Source organism: Haliaeetus leucocephalus, unplaced genomic scaffold, assembly GCF_000737465.1.
Source record: "Haliaeetus leucocephalus isolate CR32 unplaced genomic scaffold, Haliaeetus_leucocephalus-4.0 Scaffold339, whole genome shotgun sequence".
NCBI lineage: Eukaryota > Metazoa > Chordata > Aves > Accipitriformes > Accipitridae > Haliaeetus > Haliaeetus leucocephalus.
Genome location: NW_010972775.1, coordinates 6,996,577 through 7,016,247, shown reverse-complemented (window position 1 = coordinate 7,016,247; position 19,671 = coordinate 6,996,577). Strand labels below are relative to the sequence as shown.

The window sequence follows — 19,671 nt, the reverse complement described above, 5'->3', positions numbered from 1 at the left end:
GGGGCGCCCCCCCCCCCCGCCGTAGGTGCGGAGCGGGACGTGGCTTCCCCCGCAGCGAGAAGCGCCGGGCTGTGGTGCCCCCGAGGTTTCCGTTTCACTGCCTTTTACAGAAAGGGTTTGGTGGTTTTTGGTTGGTTTTTTTTTTTCCCGTTTGGTTTTTATTGCGTAGAAGCGTAGAGATTTTCTTTAGTAGAATTAAGAGACGGACAAGCAGACCCGTTCTAGGGCTTTGGAAACAAGTTGGCCAGACATGAAATCAAGACCAGCTTAAATGCAGAAGGAACTACCACTTTATAATCTACTCTACGCTTCACTGCTTGATAATGCCAATAGTGTTGTCTGTATTTAATGATAAATTGCAGGAATTAAGTTACTTTGAAGCCTACCAGAATCTCTTTCTTGTAAAAGAAACATCCAGGATTTTTGTGCCAAAAAACTGCCGAGAGACAAAGCTCGTTAGTTGTAGTCTGTCTTATGTGTTGTATTAAAGCTGCAGATGCAGTAATAAATTCAGTCACATAAAGATTTAGGTACAGTAGCATGAAATTCAGTATTCTGTTAGAAGATCAATTGTTTCTAATAGATTCTCTAACTTCATATCCTAGCACTGACTCAGAATGAACTGCAGTGTATTATTTTAAATTACAGAGGGGTAGTTGGAGAGCGGGAATTTTCTCCAGCTGCCAAAGCTGTCGACTGTGCGCTACGGAAACAGGAGGCGAGCATAGCTAGACACAAGTAAAATGTTTAAACTGAGTCTGCTTGGTCTTTCCACAATCCTATGTGACTGTTGTATTTTTATAAATCAAATGTGTACAGCAGTCTATAGTGTTGCATTCTAATTACTGATTTCTTAAATTCAGAGTATTTTTTACATTTGTTTTCTTTGACAATGTTGCTTGTGTAAGAGCTTCTAGCCCTGGCCTAGACTGGAAAAATGGGTGCTTATTTTTTCAAAGTTTGTAACACATAATAGCTAACTCTTAAATGTCGCTAATTTAATCGTCTGCAGTAGGTGCTGTCTTCAGAAATGTTTGCTGTCAGTACTGATGTATATTCAGTTCTTGTGGAGGTTGCCTTTTTGTAAATGGCCTCTTCCTGATCCAGGAAAGGCCAGAGGTATTGCCCTGGAGAGAACTATAAAGGCTCTGCATCAGAAGTAGGTGAGTGGAGTTCACACATGCTTTTGCCATTTACATGTAACCTTAGCTACAGGTTTACTTTTGGGAATGAAACATCTGGTAGGAAGTTATTTACCCAAACATTTGAAAAATTGCGATGGTCTAAAACTGCTGGGAATGAGCCATTTAGCTCTCCAGCTAAGCTAGCAGACAATTTAGATTTTTTTCCTCAGTTTCTAGGTTTTATAACTTAAGAAATGAAAACCATTTCCTCATGGTCAAGACACCACAGTTCTTCAGGAGATCTCTGAGTATTTATGATATTCAGTCCTCAGCCATTTAGCTGCCAGGTGCTTCAGAAAAACCTTCAGACTGTTTATAACAAACAGGTAGTTCTCCTGCACATAAAGTAAAGCTGTTCTTGCTGAACTTAAGTTTATTTTGGATGCAGACAGACGCAGGAAGAATCTGAGCTTGAAAGGTGAACATCTTTATGATGTTGTCGGTCTGAAATATAATGTCTCACAATAGAAGTTGAAATTTAATGATTGCTGCAGCCACATGTCCCATTAATAGGCACCCAGTATTGTATCCACTAGTTTTTGTTGGCAGACTTGCACTGCCTTTGGGAGATTGTACTGTTGGAACATCAACTTAATGCTGTAGATTATATTGCCACATAGTGCTTATTAATACAATACCTTATTCTTTTTGAGACTCAGCAAAAGCTTGTCAAAAAGTTAGACTCTATCCAGACAATTTAATGTACTGTTTGTGAGTTTTGATGTTTAAAACCCAAAGTCTATTCTCTGTGCAGATATGTGTTTACTTTCTTGTGTGACTAATAGCCAGATGAGTCACCATGTTAAAAGGTAGGTTTTCAGTCTATCATGTTTTGACAAGCATATCCATCACAAAGCTCTGAATAAATAAATAGGTAAATGAAAGTTGTGAATAACTATTAGGCTTTTTTTTTTTGTCAATGTTGACTGCCATTGATTTATCAACTACCTTTGTAGCAGAGTTGATACCCTAGAGATACTACCAGCTGATCATTACTATGAATTAATATGGAGCTAGTTACAAATTTCTGCATTTGCTGTAGGTGGAATTTCCCTACAGTACTTAGTGAAGGCTGTTGTAAAAGCCCTAAAGATTTTGTAAATGCTGAACTGTCTGCCAAATAGAGAAAAGGTGTATAATTCAGACTGTGACCAATATTTAATTTAGAGAGGTGAATTGAGACCTGTCTCTTATTCAGTGTGTTAGCACTGTAAGTAAGGATGGTACTGATCTTTGCAAACATGCAGTTCTTTTTTTTTTTTTCCCTGAAGCATGATGCTCCATTTTCTTTCCATCCAAACCTTCCAAACACCTGCAAATGTCTGTACTAATAAATCCTCTAAAAAACCTGTAAGCTCCATCCTGAATTGAAAGTAAGCTTTTCTTAGCAGAGTGTGGATATGTAAAAATGCTGAAATGTTCTAAGTTTCTTGTGCCCACACTAGTTCTGAATCGGTAGTGAATGAAAAATGAGAAGTAGTGGAGTAAGGGAACATCACGAATGAAAAATAAACACTTAACCTTGTTTTGTCTTCCTTCTCAAACCAGCACCCACAGCTTCCCACTGAATGTTTTTTACTATCTTATTCATAACTTCACTTATTGTCCTCCACTTCTGGCATTGTCAAATAACTTAAATTCTTTTTCTTGCTCTCTCACTCTTCTCATTTCTTTGAACTGTAGCCCATTAAGTGGCTAGGGAGATTTTAACAAGGAGACTTCCAGGATTGTGTGAGTGAGTATCCGTGTATATCTGATGTGTTGCCCTATCATCAGAAGAACCATAATAAGTGAATAAATTGTTAGCTTCAGAAAGCTAGGTCCCAGAGAACTGCCATAACTTGTCACAGCTGGGAGCACGTTCCCTGTGCAGAGCCCACTGACCTGAACAATATCTTCAGATGTACAGCAAGCACCTGCCTAGGCAGTGCTTCTGCCTGCGCCCAGGCATGGGTGGCACGTCAGTCAGCATTAAGGTAACAGTCTCCAGTTTGTCTCCAGGACAAAACTGCCACAAGACAAGGTGGTTCATTAGCCTGCATCCTCCCTGCCAGATTGCCCTCGGAGGACTCTAGTGTGATGCCTGCTCCTTTGTTTAATGATTCCACAAGCTCTGCAAAAAGCCATTTAGGACCATTTTGAGAAAATGTGTGGCTTCTCCTTTTTTGTTGCTGACGCACATAGGACACCAAAGTAATACATGACTTATAGGGTCTAGGGAGCTTAGTGGATGATTTTTTTTTTTTTAACAGAAACTTACATGATGGTCCCACAGCAAAACTGGGCTGCTAACAGCTTTAAAAAAAGTGACTCTGGCTTAAGACAGATTTGTGCGTTATGGTTCATATAGCAACTTCTATGGCTGTAGTCTGTGGGTGAACTATTTGCCTCAGTGCTAGATAACAATTTAAATGGTCGTTTGTATTTCAGCAACAAACATGTTGCTGTAGCTGTATGTGGCAAGAAGTAAATCTCAAATCCATGGTTGCAATATCTTTGGGGGGGGATAGGATGCCCAGTAGTGCTTCGTTTTGCACAGATACCTAGACAACATGATGGGAGGGGGAAGAGAGGAAATGAGAATGACTTCTTAACAACCTGCATATAAGTGCTATACAGCTGTTCCTGAGGTACATGAGCTGCTACTGCACCAAAGTCCTTAATCTGAAACGTCCGTACAGTTTAAGCCCCTTGGTAAACTGCTAGTTAAGTTACTCTGTCACTCTGGAAGTGACCTGTAAAAAGTGCAGTAGTCCTCCTGTCAGCCTTTCTTGCTCCCTGGATACTGGCTCCTGCATTCATGCAGTGACGAGGCTTGAGAAATCATGGTTGCATCAAGTTGGAATATTCATTCGCTGGTACGTGACACTACTCATGAAGCACATAAATGTCAAGCCATTGTTTAATAGCTTCATACTGAAACCCAAAATACTGTCACTGGAGGAACTTTGTACAGCACCAAGTGCCTGTGCACCTGCATTTCATGTTTTGGTGTAGGATTTGAGTTGACAGAGTGTTTTCAAGATGCTAGTGTATATGTCTCATTGCTCTACACTGAGATCAGCTTTTGGAATGAGCTCAGGAACTTGACTTCTTATGCTGACTGGAAAGCTTCATCCTCTGAGCTGGCCTCCTGCCTCAGATGGCTAGGGTGATACCTGTTCAGTGCCTACGTATAAAGTAAGTTGGAATCAGCATTATGGTTATGCCTTTTCATTTTGAAAGAGTATTTGAATCCACTAATATAAGATGAAGATCTGTTAATAAAATGATTTAACTGTTTTCTAGTGGTGGGGAAAATGATGATGACTCTGACCAGAACTGGAAACCACCAGAAAATGACCTGATCCAGAAGTTAATAGCACAGATTGAATATTACTTCTCAGATGAGAACCTTGAGAAAGATGCCTTCCTTCTAAAGCATGTGAGAAGAAATAAGATGGGCTATGTCAGTGTTAAACTCCTTACTTCTTTTAAGAAGGTAAGTTACCTTTTTAAGACTTGAAGCACCTTGTGTAAGCCTGGTGAATCTAAAAACATTAGGAGAGATAAGATGGAAATAACTTATTTTATAGAGGTTGTTTTACAGTCTTCCTCTTTATCAGCCTCTCTCAGGGGTCAGTTAAGTTTTGATGTGATGGTTAGGTGTGTTCTCATCCAGAACTTCACTTCCGGAACTTCTTCATGATTGGCTAGGGAAATCATACGCTTTTAAGCAACTAAGCTTTTAAATTACCATTCTGGGAGACAGTAAGGCATAGTAAATGGGACATTGGATTCAAAGTCATTTCTAGATCAGCTACTCATGAGTAGCTATGTAAAGTTACTTTTCTGTCTCTGTGAAGGGATGGTGAATCTGACCTTTGCAAATGTACAGAGATCCAAAAATTAAGACTAGTAAAAAGTATCTGGTAACTGAAGTAACTTAAAGGTGAGGTGGGTTTTATTCTTTTTTTTTTTTTTTACATTAGGAACTCCTATGTACATATGTGTATGTAACTGATTTCTTAAATTACGTTAGAAACACTTTGTCAAGATTCTAAATCTGACAGTTTTGCAGAGCTATTCGGTCTAGAAGTTAAGGCACTCCCAGTTTCTTCAGACTACTTCAAACAGATTATACTGATAACAGATAAACTCTTAAAAACACTCCTTGGAAATGGCGAATTTTCGGGGGTTTTTAAAGTGAGATTTTTGAGGGAAGAAAAATCAGTTCAGTAAAATGAAGTCCTAAACTTGGCAAAACTACTTGTTTGGCAAATTTAACAAAATAAAACCTACAGAACATGCATTTTGTCATGGTTCAGACCTAGATATGGAATGACTGAACATCACTTGAGCAGGCTTTAAGATAAAGTAATGATTTTCCGTTTGAGATGTAGCATCAGTTCCTATCTTCTGTAGATTCAACATGCCATGAGCTTTACAGGAACTCAGTGATGCCCATTATAGCAGGAAAACTGTTTACTTCTTCACTCAAGTCTGATACATGAAACTTAAATCCAGGTTTCTCTTTGTAGACTGGAGGCTGCATCTGCCTTACACTTTCTGTAATTAGTTTGAGTGGGTTTGATTAGTTGTGCTGCTTAACCTGTGTCTGTCTTCAAGGTGAAACACCTTACCCGTGACTGGAGGACCACAGCCTATGCACTGAAGTACTCAGACACTCTTGAGCTCAATGACGATAACAGAAAGGTTAGAAGAAATACTCCAGTTCCAGTGTTTCCAAGTGAAAACCTCCCTACCAGGATGTTACTGGTGTATGATATCCACATGATTTCTGAGCTGCAGGCTCTTAACAAACAACAAGAAAACGGATGCATGCAAGAAAGGATAATGGAGCATCTCCTCAAAACCTTTGTAACTTTTGGTGTAATTTCATCAGTTCGTATTCTCAAGCCTGGTAGGGATCTACCACCTGATATCAGGAGGGTCAGCAATCGGTACACCCAACTGGCAACTCAGGAATGTGCTATTATAGAATTTGAAGAAGTAGATGCTGCCGTGCGTGCTCATGACTTCATGTGTGCTGAAAAGAAAGAGACCAGCATGAAAGTTGTCCTAATAGGCATGAAACCTCCAAAGAAAAAAGTTCCCAAAGACAAGAACCAAGATGACGATACCAGCAAGAGTCTTAAGAAGGCTAGATCCCTTAATAAGAGAGTTGAGGAACTTCAGTTTGTTGGTGACGAATCGTCAGCAAATAGCTCTTCTGACCCAGAGAGTAATCCTACATCACCGTTGTCAGGACGCAAAAGTACTGCAACAAATACTAAGAGTAATTTGAGCCCCATCATCCACTCAAACAACCATTTGAGTCCTAATGTGTCACCCAGATCAAGTCCTTGGAATAGTCCATCTTCACTGAGAAAAGTAACCAGAAAGTCTCCGCTGGCTGAAGACAGCAAGCTTAACCCAAGCAGTAGTCCTGAAATTCCACAGAAATGTACAGATTATTCCTCAGATAGCAGTATCACTCCTTGTGGTAGCCCCTGGGTACAGAGAAGAAAATCTCAAACCGTAACACAAGAGAAGAGTCCCGGCAGTAGCCCCATGTTGGCTCGGAAAATACAAAATGCAGATGGTCTACCTGTAGGGGTGCTGCGGCTGCCTAAAGGTCCTGATGGCACTAAAGGATTCCACAATGGATGTGAAAGAAGGAAGGCTATGAAGAATGAATCAATCATTCTTTAAAAACAAATCTCACAAGTCAGTCAACTGCTTTTGCTCAAGCCTGGTGAGAAATTGTCACTTGAGTGACTGAGTTAATTCAGTATTTAATTTTAAAAGATTTTTTTATTCATATAGGGACTTTATCATTTGTATATTTGTATATTCATTCCACAAAATCACAGAACAGTTGAGGTTGGAAGGCATCGCTGGAGATTGTCCAGTCCACCTCCTTTGCTTAAGCAGCATCCACTACAGCAGGTCACATAGGGTTTTGAATATCTGCGAGGATACAGACTCCCCAGCCTGTCTGGGCAACGTGTTCCCACGTTCAACCATCCACACAGTAAAAAAGTGTTCCCTTACATTCAGGTGGAATTTCCTGTGTTTCAGTTTGTGCCCCTTTTCCTGTGACTGGGTATTGCCGAGAAGAGCCTAGCTCCATCTTCTTTATGCCTTCCCATCAGGTATTTAAGACCACTGATGAGATCCACCCCCTGAGGTGTCTCTTCTCTAGTCTGAACAGCCCCAGCTCTACAGGCCTCTCACATGAGAGATGCTCCAGTCTCTTCATCATCTTATGCACTTATCTAATGCAATGCCCTTATCTGCATCATTATTTTTTTAATGTATTAGTTTGAAATGCCTAAATATTGAAACAGGCATATAAATCATCCATGTAACTACATTATTTGCAAAGCTACGATCCTGAAGAGCAGTGTGGCAATACTTACAGTTTAGCAGTTGTATTATAATAAGCTGTGGTATGTTACCAGCGTAATCATAAGGAATAAAGGTTTTGAAGACTTCCTGTGTTTGTATCAAAAGGAGCTGAGAAACTTACGCTACAGTGAGCAGTTGCTGTCTGCTTGCATACATCTCCAAAGGAAATATTGTTCAGTTGGACCAAAGTGCGTATCTTCATGTGATGTGAGCATTGAAGACTGTTCTGTAAGTCTTATCTCATATAATCAGATGGAAATAAATGACAATATTAACTCTGTCTAGATCTATTTTGTTTACTTTTAAAATAAGTTGAGCTGCACCTGAATAGATACTTAAACCTCATCTTATACCATCTGAAATTCTAGAAATAGTTACTTGAAATTTCCACTACATTCAGGGGGAAAAAAAAAACACCAAGGTCCTCTGCCCCATTACTGATGGTTACTTCAGTGGTGATGCTTCACTCCGGCTATATGTCACAGTCATTTTTATACAGTATTATAAACTAAACAATGGTTATCTCACTGGTAACTCTGAATTTAACAAGCAGGGTCAGGAAGAAGCACTTAAAATTAACTATAATCCTACCTGAAGCCAAAGAAGAGCCTCTGCAGTTTTACTTACAAAAAGTTGTAGTCCTGAAAAATAGCCCTGCGACAGTAAGAAGGTAAGGTTTCAGCTTCTAATGTACAACTTGGGAACGGTGCACAACAACGTTCTAATCAGACGATTCTTCATTCCCAGACTTCTCCACATCTTTTCCAACTTTCATTTCCACTCTAAGCATAACACTTCCGCAGTGTAAGTAACTGCAGTAACACACAGTTAGAAACCAATGTACAGAAATCCCCCGGTTCTCTGTTGTCGCAGTAGAGACAGACACGACAAGCATCAGATTGTGCAAAATGGCTACTTTATTGTTCTAACAAACCTTTTCATTACCTTCTTCAAAGTATGTGTTCATATATGATTGGTTTAGTTAGTAACTAACAGTTCATGATTGGTGAGTCGTCAGGACGGTTCCTCTTATCATTGTCTTGTTTGCACAGCTCTTCGCGGGACTTTCCAGACTCTCAAGGATACACTACAAGCTGCTCAAGGTCATGCTGCTCACGCATTGTCAGGCATTCTGCAGACCCGCTGCATTCCCCGACACTCTGTATCACTCTTTAGCCATCCTAATAAATTCCTGGTTCTTTTACTTCACACAAAGGGAATCCTCCAAGTTACCTCCTGACTAACATTACCAGCTGAGACACTATACATACTATTAAATGCAAAGCGGTGGTTTTTTTGAATTAGCAGCACATCTGCAAGCGTCTAAGTGACAGGGTCAGTACACATTTTTCAGAAGAGTGAGTCCATTACTCTAGATTACATATAACAGCAGAATGTTTCACTATGTATCCAGAACACTGTGGTTTCATTAATAATCCGGGAAGTTGTTGTTGGTGTTTTTTTTAATTGCAAAACTATGTAGCATCCATGTGTCATCATGTACCAAACTGTTTGGGGGCAGTACTACAGCTGATGCAAGGCAGTATTTTGAAGACACATGGAATTCAATTAAATGGAAATACTGAGAACTGTATGTAACAGTCCGTAATGTTAAAAATCTCCAAGATGCTGTATGCTTGCAGAAAAAAAAGGAGGTTGAAAATAGCAGCATTTACCAGGGCTATGCTCTCTGAATGAACACACCTACATCTCACATTCAACATGTAAACCTTAAAAATCAAACTTACTTCTGTATAACACAGTCTGAAACTAAAAATCTCATCAGACACTAATTATGAGTCTTACTTTGCTTTAGAAAGTGTTACACTTGACAGATAAAATGAACACTGAGGATCACCCCTTAGTAAATAAACTGGTAGTTGACAGTTTTTCTTCGCTAATAAACCAAATACTGTGTTACTGAAGAGTTATTGGAAGGCCATAACCCCTAAGAATATTATAAAAGTTATTTTACAAGAGAATGCCATCTCACTTGACTGTAGGCCCACTTATCCTGAGACTAAGATATATGTAACTATAACATTCCAGAAAGCTGCTCAACCTGTCTTTAGAGAGCTTTTCTGTAAGAAAGAAAAAGAAATACATTTACCATAGTAATTATTTTTGTAGAGAGAAAATACAGACTTGATCAAACAGCAAGTGATAATGCAACTTGATCAAACAACAAAGGATAACAACGTGATCAGTGAAACTATTTGGAATTTGAAGTACTGTTTATAAATAAAAAGTCAGCATGAGGTCTTATTCTGAGGTCAGATAGGAATATATAAAACTACAGTTCTGCTTCACATAATTTTCCCCCAACTCCAAAAGGAATGTTTTCTGCTTGGAAAACATTCTGTGGAAACCTCAGGTAGCCACACAGACACAGCAACTTCTTTACTATCCTCCCATGCCCCGCCTTTTTTTTTTCCTCCCCCTTTTTTTTTTCGTTTCTTATTGCCACTTTGGAGCAAGAACAACTACTTTATGCTGATTTTATTAAAAAAAAAACAAAACAGAAGTCATGAACAACTTTTGTATCATTCTATTTATATTCAGTATTCCTTGCAGAGCCCAGAATATTTGCTTGTTTAATATAATCAATGTAAAAATGTCCTAGGTACAAAATAACCTTCTCTCTGGATACTTCCTACACTAACTACCAATATCTAGTATTAGATACTGTTGCATGTGTATGTTCATATGTATTTTGATATCTCACCATCAAAATAACACGTGCACAGAGAGAGGCAGAGTGAACCCTGTCACTGCCGGAACCACGCAGCACCCTCCGCTGTCAGAACAGAAGCCCGCAGACGGCACATCTGCCCCGGGGACTCGCTCGCCAGATCCCGCAGCCAGTTATACACGCTTCTCTGCTGTAGCTCTGAAACACAGACACGCACACGCGAGGCAGTGGTTTCAAAAACACGGAGGTTGAAGCTATTTTTATTGCTTTTTTACAAGAAACAAAGAACAATTATAAAAAGCATTTTAAGAATTAGACCATTTCCCCCAGGTAGCTCACAGTTTGCTAAGCCATTCCAGATTCTCAGCTTTGGCTAAATACCACCGCTGCCGAGTGCATCAACAGGCACCACCACATGTGCTACACAGTCCACACCAGGCTTCAGTCATACGTGTACGCCAGTAAAAACGGATGCAATGTTTAATTCCTTTGGGACAAACATTTCATTCTCCCTGAGCTTGTTTCTGTCTTCACGTTCCATCAATTGCTCAAAACTTCTGTTTAAAAACAATATAAAAACCAAATATACACACCATACATACAAACTGCTTGGTGTCATGCTGCCAACAGAGACATTTTAAACCCTAACAGCTGTGCCTTTATTTTCCTCTGACTCTCAAATGTTTGTAGTATGGTAAGGTATTTCAACTAAGTATTTTTTAAAAATGTCCTATCAACTGGAGAGAAATGACATGACGACACATTTGGAATTTCAGTCACTGGTTGAGAGCCCTTCCCAACTACAAAAGAACATTTACTTCTGTCCCCACTAACAAAGGATGCATTCCTGTCATCTTCATTTTGCACAGGCACAGTTTATGGGCTGGATTTATAAACCTGAAGTCTGAAAAAAGCCAGGGACTTCAGTAAAAAATGTTGCTTAGCTAAGCTAATACACCCAAGCCATTCAGAACAACAGTTTAACAAAACAGAGTTGGCTTCAGTTTACACCACTGTTCCCTTAGCTTTGATTTTACTACACTTGAAGCAAAGATATAGTTGATTGATTCATAGGAAAGATCCCACATCTGTGATCGAGTCAGATTAAATGTTTTTGCAACCAGCTCGTATTCTTGCGATAGATCTGTTGCAAAGACGCCTTTATCATCTGTCTGGAGTTACATTGAAAGAAAAGAAAAAAAGAAGTTTTAATTAGTTTCCTACATCAAAAAGGGAGTTTTCTACACATTACAAACCAGTTTTATCTTGCTGTTTCACATTTTATTCCATGGTTCTTTCATCTGTTGGTAATTACTTATTTGGTAATTACTTTATTTGCCCTATTTTCACTCAATAAATTATTCAAACATACAAGAAAATTTCTTGAAGTGATGGCACAATCTATCAAGTAAATAGGATTTCCTATTAAAATTGTTAGAAAGATGGCTGTCAAATGATGCATACATGCAAGCTATGTCAGGACGTGCACGTCTCCTTATGACTCTTTTCCCTTTCCTCAGGACTGGGAACTAGAGCATACTCTGTATTCCTACATCTTCAAGTGTCTTGCCTTCCGCACTTAGGGTCACCTAGAACAATTTCTTGATACTGACTGAAGTACTAGGCTAGCATCAAAAACGTGTGATCGAGAGCCACCTAAAGATTATTGATCTAAAAGAAGCAAGTTAGGATTATTTAAGGTTTAATGAGATTACCCATCTGCATCTCGGAGTCCTTGTGTCCCCGCAGAGAAGAATGCTAACTATATCCTGTTAAACTTGAGACACTGTAGTATCTCCTCCTCCTACTCTTGCTTTTATAGGCCTTTATGCGTAAACTGCTTCCTTACATACATGACTTTGTTGGTTATCTAGGCTTTTCACAATTGAACATCTCAGAAATAAACTCTAATCATGAATTATTTTTCACCAAATACAACAGAGTTCAAACTCAATAATAAATATTTTATACAATAAAGATTGAGGCTTATTTGAATAATAAGCACAATGCTCTAATATATATACACACACTTGGATAATGCTCCAAATTACAGGGGTTAAACCAACAGGATGATAGTAAAATCCTGCCAATGCCAGCAAAGTACTTGGCACCTCAACATTTAAGGACCTTAACTAGCTGTCAAGAAAACTCAAGAACTCTCACCCAACACGATAAATACCCAGGTAAGCACAAGCTTATATGCAAACATTGGACGAATATGTTTAAGAGAAACCTGTCAGTATGCAGACAGTTAAGAAGTTCATCACAGCATAACTGATGATCTTATCTACACAGAAAAAAAGGCCTTGCTTTACAATAAAGCCAAGAAAAATACTAAAAACTCCCATTTGTATTACAAGCATTTCTCAAACAGAACATTATGATTTCCTATAGGCAGATGATTTGATGCAAGGTCAGAAATTGTTAGTAAGTCTGCTCTGATCCATAAAAGGAGACGTACTTCTCCAATTTCACACTAGTTTGGCTCTTTGCCTAAGTACGCGGTTAAAATAAAAAAACTTACACAAAGCACTGTAGGGTGGCCCATGTTGTACCAGTATCCAAAATGGTGTTTGTCACAGGAAGGCACTGTCTGAGTTTTGATGTTTGATGTCATGCAAAGTTCTAAGGGGAAAAAAAGAAGAAACAAGGACATGTATCAAAACAAAAGACATGTTTTTTTGACACACTGATTGACTTATTTCTGTTCCTAAATTAAAATTAAAATTAGTTATTGTTGTTTCCTTGATTTTCTATGCTTCAAATATTTGGCAGTATCTTCTGAAGAAAGTTAGGTAATCAATTTCTTCTTAACTACTGGCTAGGTATAAAATTTAGGGAGCTCGCAAACCAGATACAGAAACACCACACAGCCTGGCACAGTAACTAAAAGTTATGATTTAGTTTTGTTTTCATCTGAGACATCAATTGTTGTCTGCTGCCACAAATATGTCAAAACCACAAAAGCGTTACCACTGCACCTCTATAGGCAATCCTCTCGCGTATGCTGCCACATTTTTCTAAGGCACCTCTGGTCAAATCAAATCAGAGTTAATAGATCAGCAGTACGTATGATATTCTGAAATCTAGAGATCACCAAGTAATTTTCTTAGCTTTTTTTCTTACCGATAGGTATATGATTCTGTCGAACAAGTGGCACTAACTCTTCTGAACCTGCTGTTGCAGAGTTGAGAAATGTTCCATGTCCAATTCTGTCAGGAGGCAGGCCCAGGAGAATTTTGGTCTCCTCTTCTTGATTTGGAATCTAGAGAGGATATATTTTACATTCTGTCAAGGCAGCATAAAATAGCACATTAAATAATTACAACGACTTCAAGTTCTATTTTCACAGCATATCTTATCCAAAAGAAAGTGTTAGGGATACTAACTATCTGCACTATTACCCTGTAAAGAAAGAAGTAGTGCATGAAAGTAACTCTCAACTTGGCATTCCAAACTGAAGAAGCCATAATCCTAAACTGGTATGTAAAAACAGACGATCACTATTTGCAGTTCTGAAGTACTTTCAGTTGGAGGCCTCAAATCAGCTTTGTGTGCTTCAGTTTCAAAACTACACCATCCAGATGACCTTTAATGCCAGTTTTACACAGGGATTAAAAAAATGGCGCATGAAGAACGTAAACTGCAAGAGGCAAAACCAACCAACCAAAAAAGAAACAAAAACAAAAGGCCACTGAAACATTAAGAAATAAATTTTCAGAGAAGCATACAGGAATATCCTGCAAAAGCCTCCTTAATAAAATAGGAACAAGTATAAATAGGCCTGTGACATCATAGATCATGCTTAATTTCCTGAAGAAATGGTTTCAGTATTTATCAGACTTAGAGTGAATTTCAGCCACCACTTCAACAGATTGTATGGAGAAGCTCAACTCTTTCTACTGATACAAACAGAGCTAACAAAACTACTCATGAAAATGTGTGAATTTTACTATAAATGACTTCCGATAAAATACCAGGAGGAAAAGAGTGGATCTCTCACACCTAACCCCTAACAGATACAGTACAGTAAGAAATAATTTGGCAGTTCTGATTCAGAACAGATTGTTGAAGATCTCTCCTTGTTTTCTTCTCTCCTGTCAAAATGCTCCAAACAATTACTACTTTGGCCTGAGAATTTCAAAACGTACAGAAGTTAATTTTAGTTTCATCAAGGGTTTTATATAATGGGAATTAGAGAGAAGGACCAAAATAAAGAAAATTTTTACCTCTGAAAGATGCAGTGCCAGCCTTAGACCTGCTTTTTTTGCTTCCAAGAGCGGTTCCAAAAAATCTTGACCATGTCCTGCCTTGAAGACAGAAACACATCACCATGCTACAGTTTGTTTCACAAAACTCCTCTTATTACAATAATTAGGAAGTCTAGCAATACCAAAATACTTAATTCAAATACAGTTACGTTGAATTATTTTTCTTTTCCCATTACCTCAGTTTTGAATGCAGCAAGTCACATTATGTTCTGCTATACGGGCATAATTTAGACAAATTGGTCAAACGTCAGCAGTGCAGATGATGATGCCCAACACTGACAAGCCAATTGTCCTGATTTTGATATCCTTTCTACAACTATCACCTAGAGCTATTTCACTTCAACTTGACAGCTATCCTCAAACATTTTTGCTTCTTAATATACAATAAGCATTTGGTGCGTCTAAACAAAATTTAAACTGGTGTCAGCTTGCAGTATTATTTTACTTGCCTCAACCCAGTCAATCTGCCTGGGACAACTTAGTAACAGACACTTCCCAGATAAACACTACTTTTCAGCGGTTCTTTTTTCAGTGTCATATATATTAATCTATCAACTCTTTGTTAGAGTATCTGTCCCTTACGGCAGCAGGGATTAACCTGGTATCAAGATGACGCACAATCCATTCAAACTAGCAACAAACACCGGACAAAAACTTGTAAGAACACAGTATGATTAGAACCACTTGCTGTTACACAACATTATATATTAATCTTCAAGAACAGACCGAAACAGAACAAAAACTTACGGTGGGATCACCACTGAGGTCAAGTCCTACTACAACCCCATCAGTGGAGAGAAGGAACTCTTCAGCAAGTTTAACAGTCTGCTTTGCAACTGCCGGGCCACCTCGTCTATTTATTGCTATTAACAGTCTAGAACAGAAAAGTACATATTAAGTTAAGTACGATCTGTAATATTGGGAGACCAACAAATCCGATACCAACAAAAATGGCACTTCACATCCTTCGTGGCTGAATATAAAGAGTATTTGTATAGGAAACTGTTCAAGGAATGAATGTACCAAAGTGCAGAGGGACACAAATTAGATAAATACATTAGCCTGTGAAATGCAATAGTCATGGTGAGCGGGAGGGCAGGGAACAGTACACTGCTCATTTGCTGCCTGCACTATCAGGCGAGCAACCTTTCCGTGGTGCACACGTGAAGAATGAGAATTCTTCAGCTTCCACGAAGAAATCTAACAAGGGGTGTTACCGAGAGTATAAAAGACAGGCAAGCAGACTGCCTGCAAGCAACTGCTGACTCCTTCTGAAACTTTTCTGCTGGTGAGGACTACCTCTCCTTTACAGCAGGTTGCTTGTACAGCTAATCAAGCAGTATCTTTGCAACGACTCTAGGCTGTGAAAAAGGAGTCTTTAATGCAACTTCCATCAAAAACACTGCTTTTCCTGAAAATGTTGCAGAGAATGGACAGTTTTAGAGCTGAAAAGCTTTACCCAGTTTCATTCTCTATCAGCAAAAAGGAAGATAAAAATTCAGGTTTCCATATGCATTACCTGTTTCCACGCCATGTAGTCTAGTTAAAGCATTATTTTCTTTCCTACACTGATGGGTTGTAAACTTCTCTGCAAACCACAACCGAGCATCGGACTACACAAAACCCTGAAACAGTGGTACTCCATGTGCTTTATTTACCTTACATCTATCTCCAAGCCTTCTTCTTTACACTGCTTTATACCCTCAAGTACAGTTTCAACATACATCCTTTTGGTCATACCTACAAACACACGTACACATTTGGAATAAGAATATTTGAATTAATTTTGTTATGTTGCAGACCCAGCTCTCTAGCCTCCTAAGTTTCATTTTGCAGCTTTGATTTTAGTCCATAGTCTGCTAATCTATACAGTTCTAATTCTGTTTATAAATATAGCTTTACTTTGAAGCATACATTTGAATTAAGCCTCCTCCTAAGCATCTGGAAGAAAGAAAGTAACTTAGTGTGAACAAGAGTAGCAACAGGACTTCTTTTACATGTTTCTATTAAACAACATCTAAAAGAAAATAACAAATGAAGTAACAAAAAGAAAATATATCAGCTCTTAAAAATATTAGCAGACTCAGATGTCATACTAAAGCAAATAACCCAAATTCTTGGGTAGTAGAATTATAACCAACACATTTTTGTCCTCAAAAATCTAATAGTAAAGTGACATGCTTTTACGTGGTTAAATCTTTGCTTTTATAGTTGAAGTATATTTTTATTGAACCAACTAAATTTGACTTTACTTGTTATTAACATAGTCTTAACTAAGTTTTATAGCACATCAGACTTACAAATCAAAAACCGGAACAGACTGTACCTGTGGACTTTTCTTCTCTAGGAGTGCTCCTCAATTCCAGATACTTGACACCATCATCAGCAAATTCTTTAATAACATCTTTAGTTATCTGATTAAGAAACAGTGTATTCAACAACATGAAAGTAATGCTTTTAATTAGTTATATTTTCCTTTACAACTAGAAGACCCAGTTATTTTGGGGCGTGGAACACTTGCAAAATTTTCAGGCCCTATGTGTTTTTAGTGCTCTCCATTTCTGGAAATACTACCCCACAGTTCCCTCAGTGATACTAAAGAGAGCTAGGACAAATGAGAATTTCCTTGTCTGAACAAGAACACCCCTCAAGCGGTACAGTTATAACCCCTCCCACAGCTACTGTACCTTTCTGTAAGTTTAATAGGCTGCCTAAAAGCCCCTTTACCGGAGGAAAGAAGAGGACACTACACCACTTTCTGCTCCCTCTTTTGATCCCACAACAGGTCTCCTTGACAGTTTTGTAATCCTAGGTGAACAAAGGACAATTCTAGTTCTGTAGTTTTGGTACGTAAGGAACCAAAAAAGAAACAGGAGAGTACCGTAAATCAAAGCTTTGGTAACAAGGAACAGACATTGCATCTTTTAAGACATTATCGGTCCAAGCATCTGAGTGGTCATAATGACCACCATATTGGAAGTTCCTCACTTTCACAAAAATTAAATGTAGAATTTATAGAAAATCCTGTGGTTCTAAATTAATGTGTTTTACAATAGTAATTCTGACCTCCAACTGACGGGAACCATTGTTGGTATTGTTACTTGGAAATCAATGCTGTTAATCCAACTAATTTTGACTGTGTGTATTGCTTGCTTGTTTTAAGTGAATTTTTAATTAACTTACCAGTAAAATATCTTCAGTCCTAGTGGTAATCTGATAGATGATCTGAAACATCTGAAAACATCTAAAATAAAAAGTTAAAAAATTAACTGGACAAATGTTGAACAGTAAAATGAGTATTCAAAAAAAAAAAAAATCTACGCTTTGAAAATATGTACTCGCTATGCTCAATTAACCAACTTGTTGCTTAAAATAGAAAGACCACCTGAATGGCGATTTCTGATTTTAGATGCTAACAATGCATTTGCAACAAAAATTATTATTACCACAATGTTTTCTGAAGCATGAAGAAAACATGAGGTTTCCAAAAAAAGGAAACTACACGAGTCAAATTTCTCTGAAGAACGTATGCTACAAGGGAAAATTTTCAATCCTTTAAAAAAGGGAATTAATCAACATGAGATTTCCATTTAGGCTGCAAACATCTAAGTTACTCTACAGATACAAGTAGCAAAAAATCTAACAGGTTGTACTGTAACTAAAACTTGAATATGTATTTTCTGCAGTCAGTGTATAAGGCCATACATTCCTCTGTTTTAAACTTAATTAAAAAGACATGCGGTAAATGTTCATCACACACATACAGGTGTATACTCACTCATCTAAGGTTCTTTTCTTTCCTTTGTCAATCATGGTCATGCCGTTCTGGATCTGAAGGTATGGCTTCTGGGCCATAAGTTTCTTCATAGTGGCAGAACTGATACAGCCGTTCAAATGAGCATGAAGTTCCTAGAGAAAAAAAAATCCTACGGATTTGTGTGTGGTGAAAAGGATGGCTTCTATACCTGTTTGCATTGCTGTTCTTGTGTCCTACAGTATTGTTTCACTCTGAGTTTGAAAATAAAAGTAACAGTTATCTCTGTGTCTGGCTAGTAATTGTTGCCTCATGCTTTTGCATGCACGGGTTCAACTGAGACTTTGGGGTCCAAACCTATGATCCTCAGCTCTATTCCTCACTTCACCTTTGCTCCTTCTTATGATCTCTTGGCTCCTGACGTATGGAAGGGGTCCCTAGTACCCTCCCAACTCATTCAAAATGTATCTGCAAAGCATCGGCTTTGTTACCTACCCCCTCGTCCCCCTGGAACGCACCCCTTCTCACTGGGAAAAGAAAAATTAGGGAAGTATTTCCTCAAGCCTTTGATTGGAAAAGGTGTTGAAATTTTAACTCCTTCAAGATCAGTTATTTTAATTTTGTGAAGTATTACATTTCAGATTCCTATCTGGAAGTATTAAATTGACTAGCAGAGGAAAAGGGGTCAGATTCTCTTAAGCTGTGGAGGCGCGTGACTCCAACTAAACACCCGGAGCTATGGCTGCTTACCACCTCTGGAAATCAAGCCCGATACATATTACTACTGCTACTACCGCATGAAGTTTTTCACAGTCTTACAAGCGAGATGCCTCACCGACTTCTGCTAGACATTAAGCGCAAACCCTGAAAAACATCCTACTGAAACGGCGCACGAGAAGACAAGCAGGGACGGTGTAATTCGCAGAGGTTTTGACGGTGCACCTGTGCATTTATGGCCTAAGCTCTCGGTTGGAGTACGTGCCATCTGCTGTTTTGCACGTCCCGGACGGGAACACCGATAAGACCGCCGTAACACGTACCCAGCGACAGCACAGATATAGCCTAAAAGTAAGGCACACCCTTCGGGACACGGGGGGGGGGGGGGGGGGGAAGCGTTATCCGAGACAGACGTCTCGGGCTAGCCTCGGGGAAAAACAGGACAAACGAAGGAAATAAAGATTCCGCTCAGCTGGTGTAACTGGAAGATGAAACGCCAAGAGCCGCAAGCAACCCGGACAGGCAAAGGCAGCCGCCCACCGCGCCTGTCCGCGGGAGGGATAAAGCGCCTCAGGAAAAGCCCGCCTTCGCCCCGCAGAGCTCCGAGAGCCCAGCAGCTGCCAGCTCCAGCGCCCCGGCCCCTCGGGTCCCCGCACCCCG

At 39.0% G+C, this 19,671-nt stretch overlaps 2 protein-coding genes across 2 annotated transcripts in view; one reads left to right on the top strand and one right to left on the bottom strand.

Moving 5' to 3' along the window:
* The window catches only part of LOC104834708 (la-related protein 6-like), an 8,974-nt gene extending 1,882 nt beyond the window's left edge, over positions 1–7,092 (top strand). Inside the window, exons 3-5 of the mRNA XM_010572268.1 lie at positions 606–738; positions 4,473–4,665; positions 5,793–7,092. Of these exons, the coding sequence (XP_010570570.1) occupies positions 606–738; positions 4,473–4,665; positions 5,793–6,878 (1,412 nt within the window). The 3' untranslated portion in view covers positions 6,879–7,092. The remainder of the gene's footprint in view (positions 1–605; positions 739–4,472; positions 4,666–5,792) is intronic.
* A 3,473-nt stretch (positions 7,093–10,565) lies between these two features.
* ADAL (adenosine deaminase-like) lies at positions 10,566–19,378 on the bottom strand. The gene is made up of 10 exons (XM_010571749.1): positions 18,790–19,378; positions 18,319–18,449; positions 17,724–17,784; positions 16,867–16,954; positions 16,199–16,280; positions 15,288–15,414; positions 14,499–14,579; positions 13,396–13,534; positions 12,794–12,894; positions 10,566–11,441 (listed from the first exon to the last, which is right to left on the bottom strand). The coding sequence occupies exons 2-10, from the start codon at positions 18,405–18,407 to the stop codon at positions 11,250–11,252; spliced, it is 960 nt and encodes a 319-aa protein (XP_010570051.1). The 5' UTR covers positions 18,408–18,449; positions 18,790–19,378; the 3' UTR covers positions 10,566–11,249.
* Positions 19,379–19,671: the final 293 nt, after the last annotated feature.

Bases quoted from the DNA above. Each gene is read 5' to 3' on its own strand.
- ADAL (XM_010571749.1), bottom strand. From the start codon at position 18,407: ATGAAGAAACTTATGGCCCAGAAGCCATACCTTCAGATCCAGAACGGC. The intron at 16,955-17,723 runs GTAAGTTAATTA...TTTCTTAATCAG, and splicing joins GGACTGAAGATATTTTACTG to ATAACTAAAGATGTTATTAA. The intron at 11,442-12,793 runs GTAAGTTTTTTT...ATGTAACTCCAG, and splicing joins GCCACCCTACAGTGCTTTGT to ACAGATGATAAAGGCGTCTT.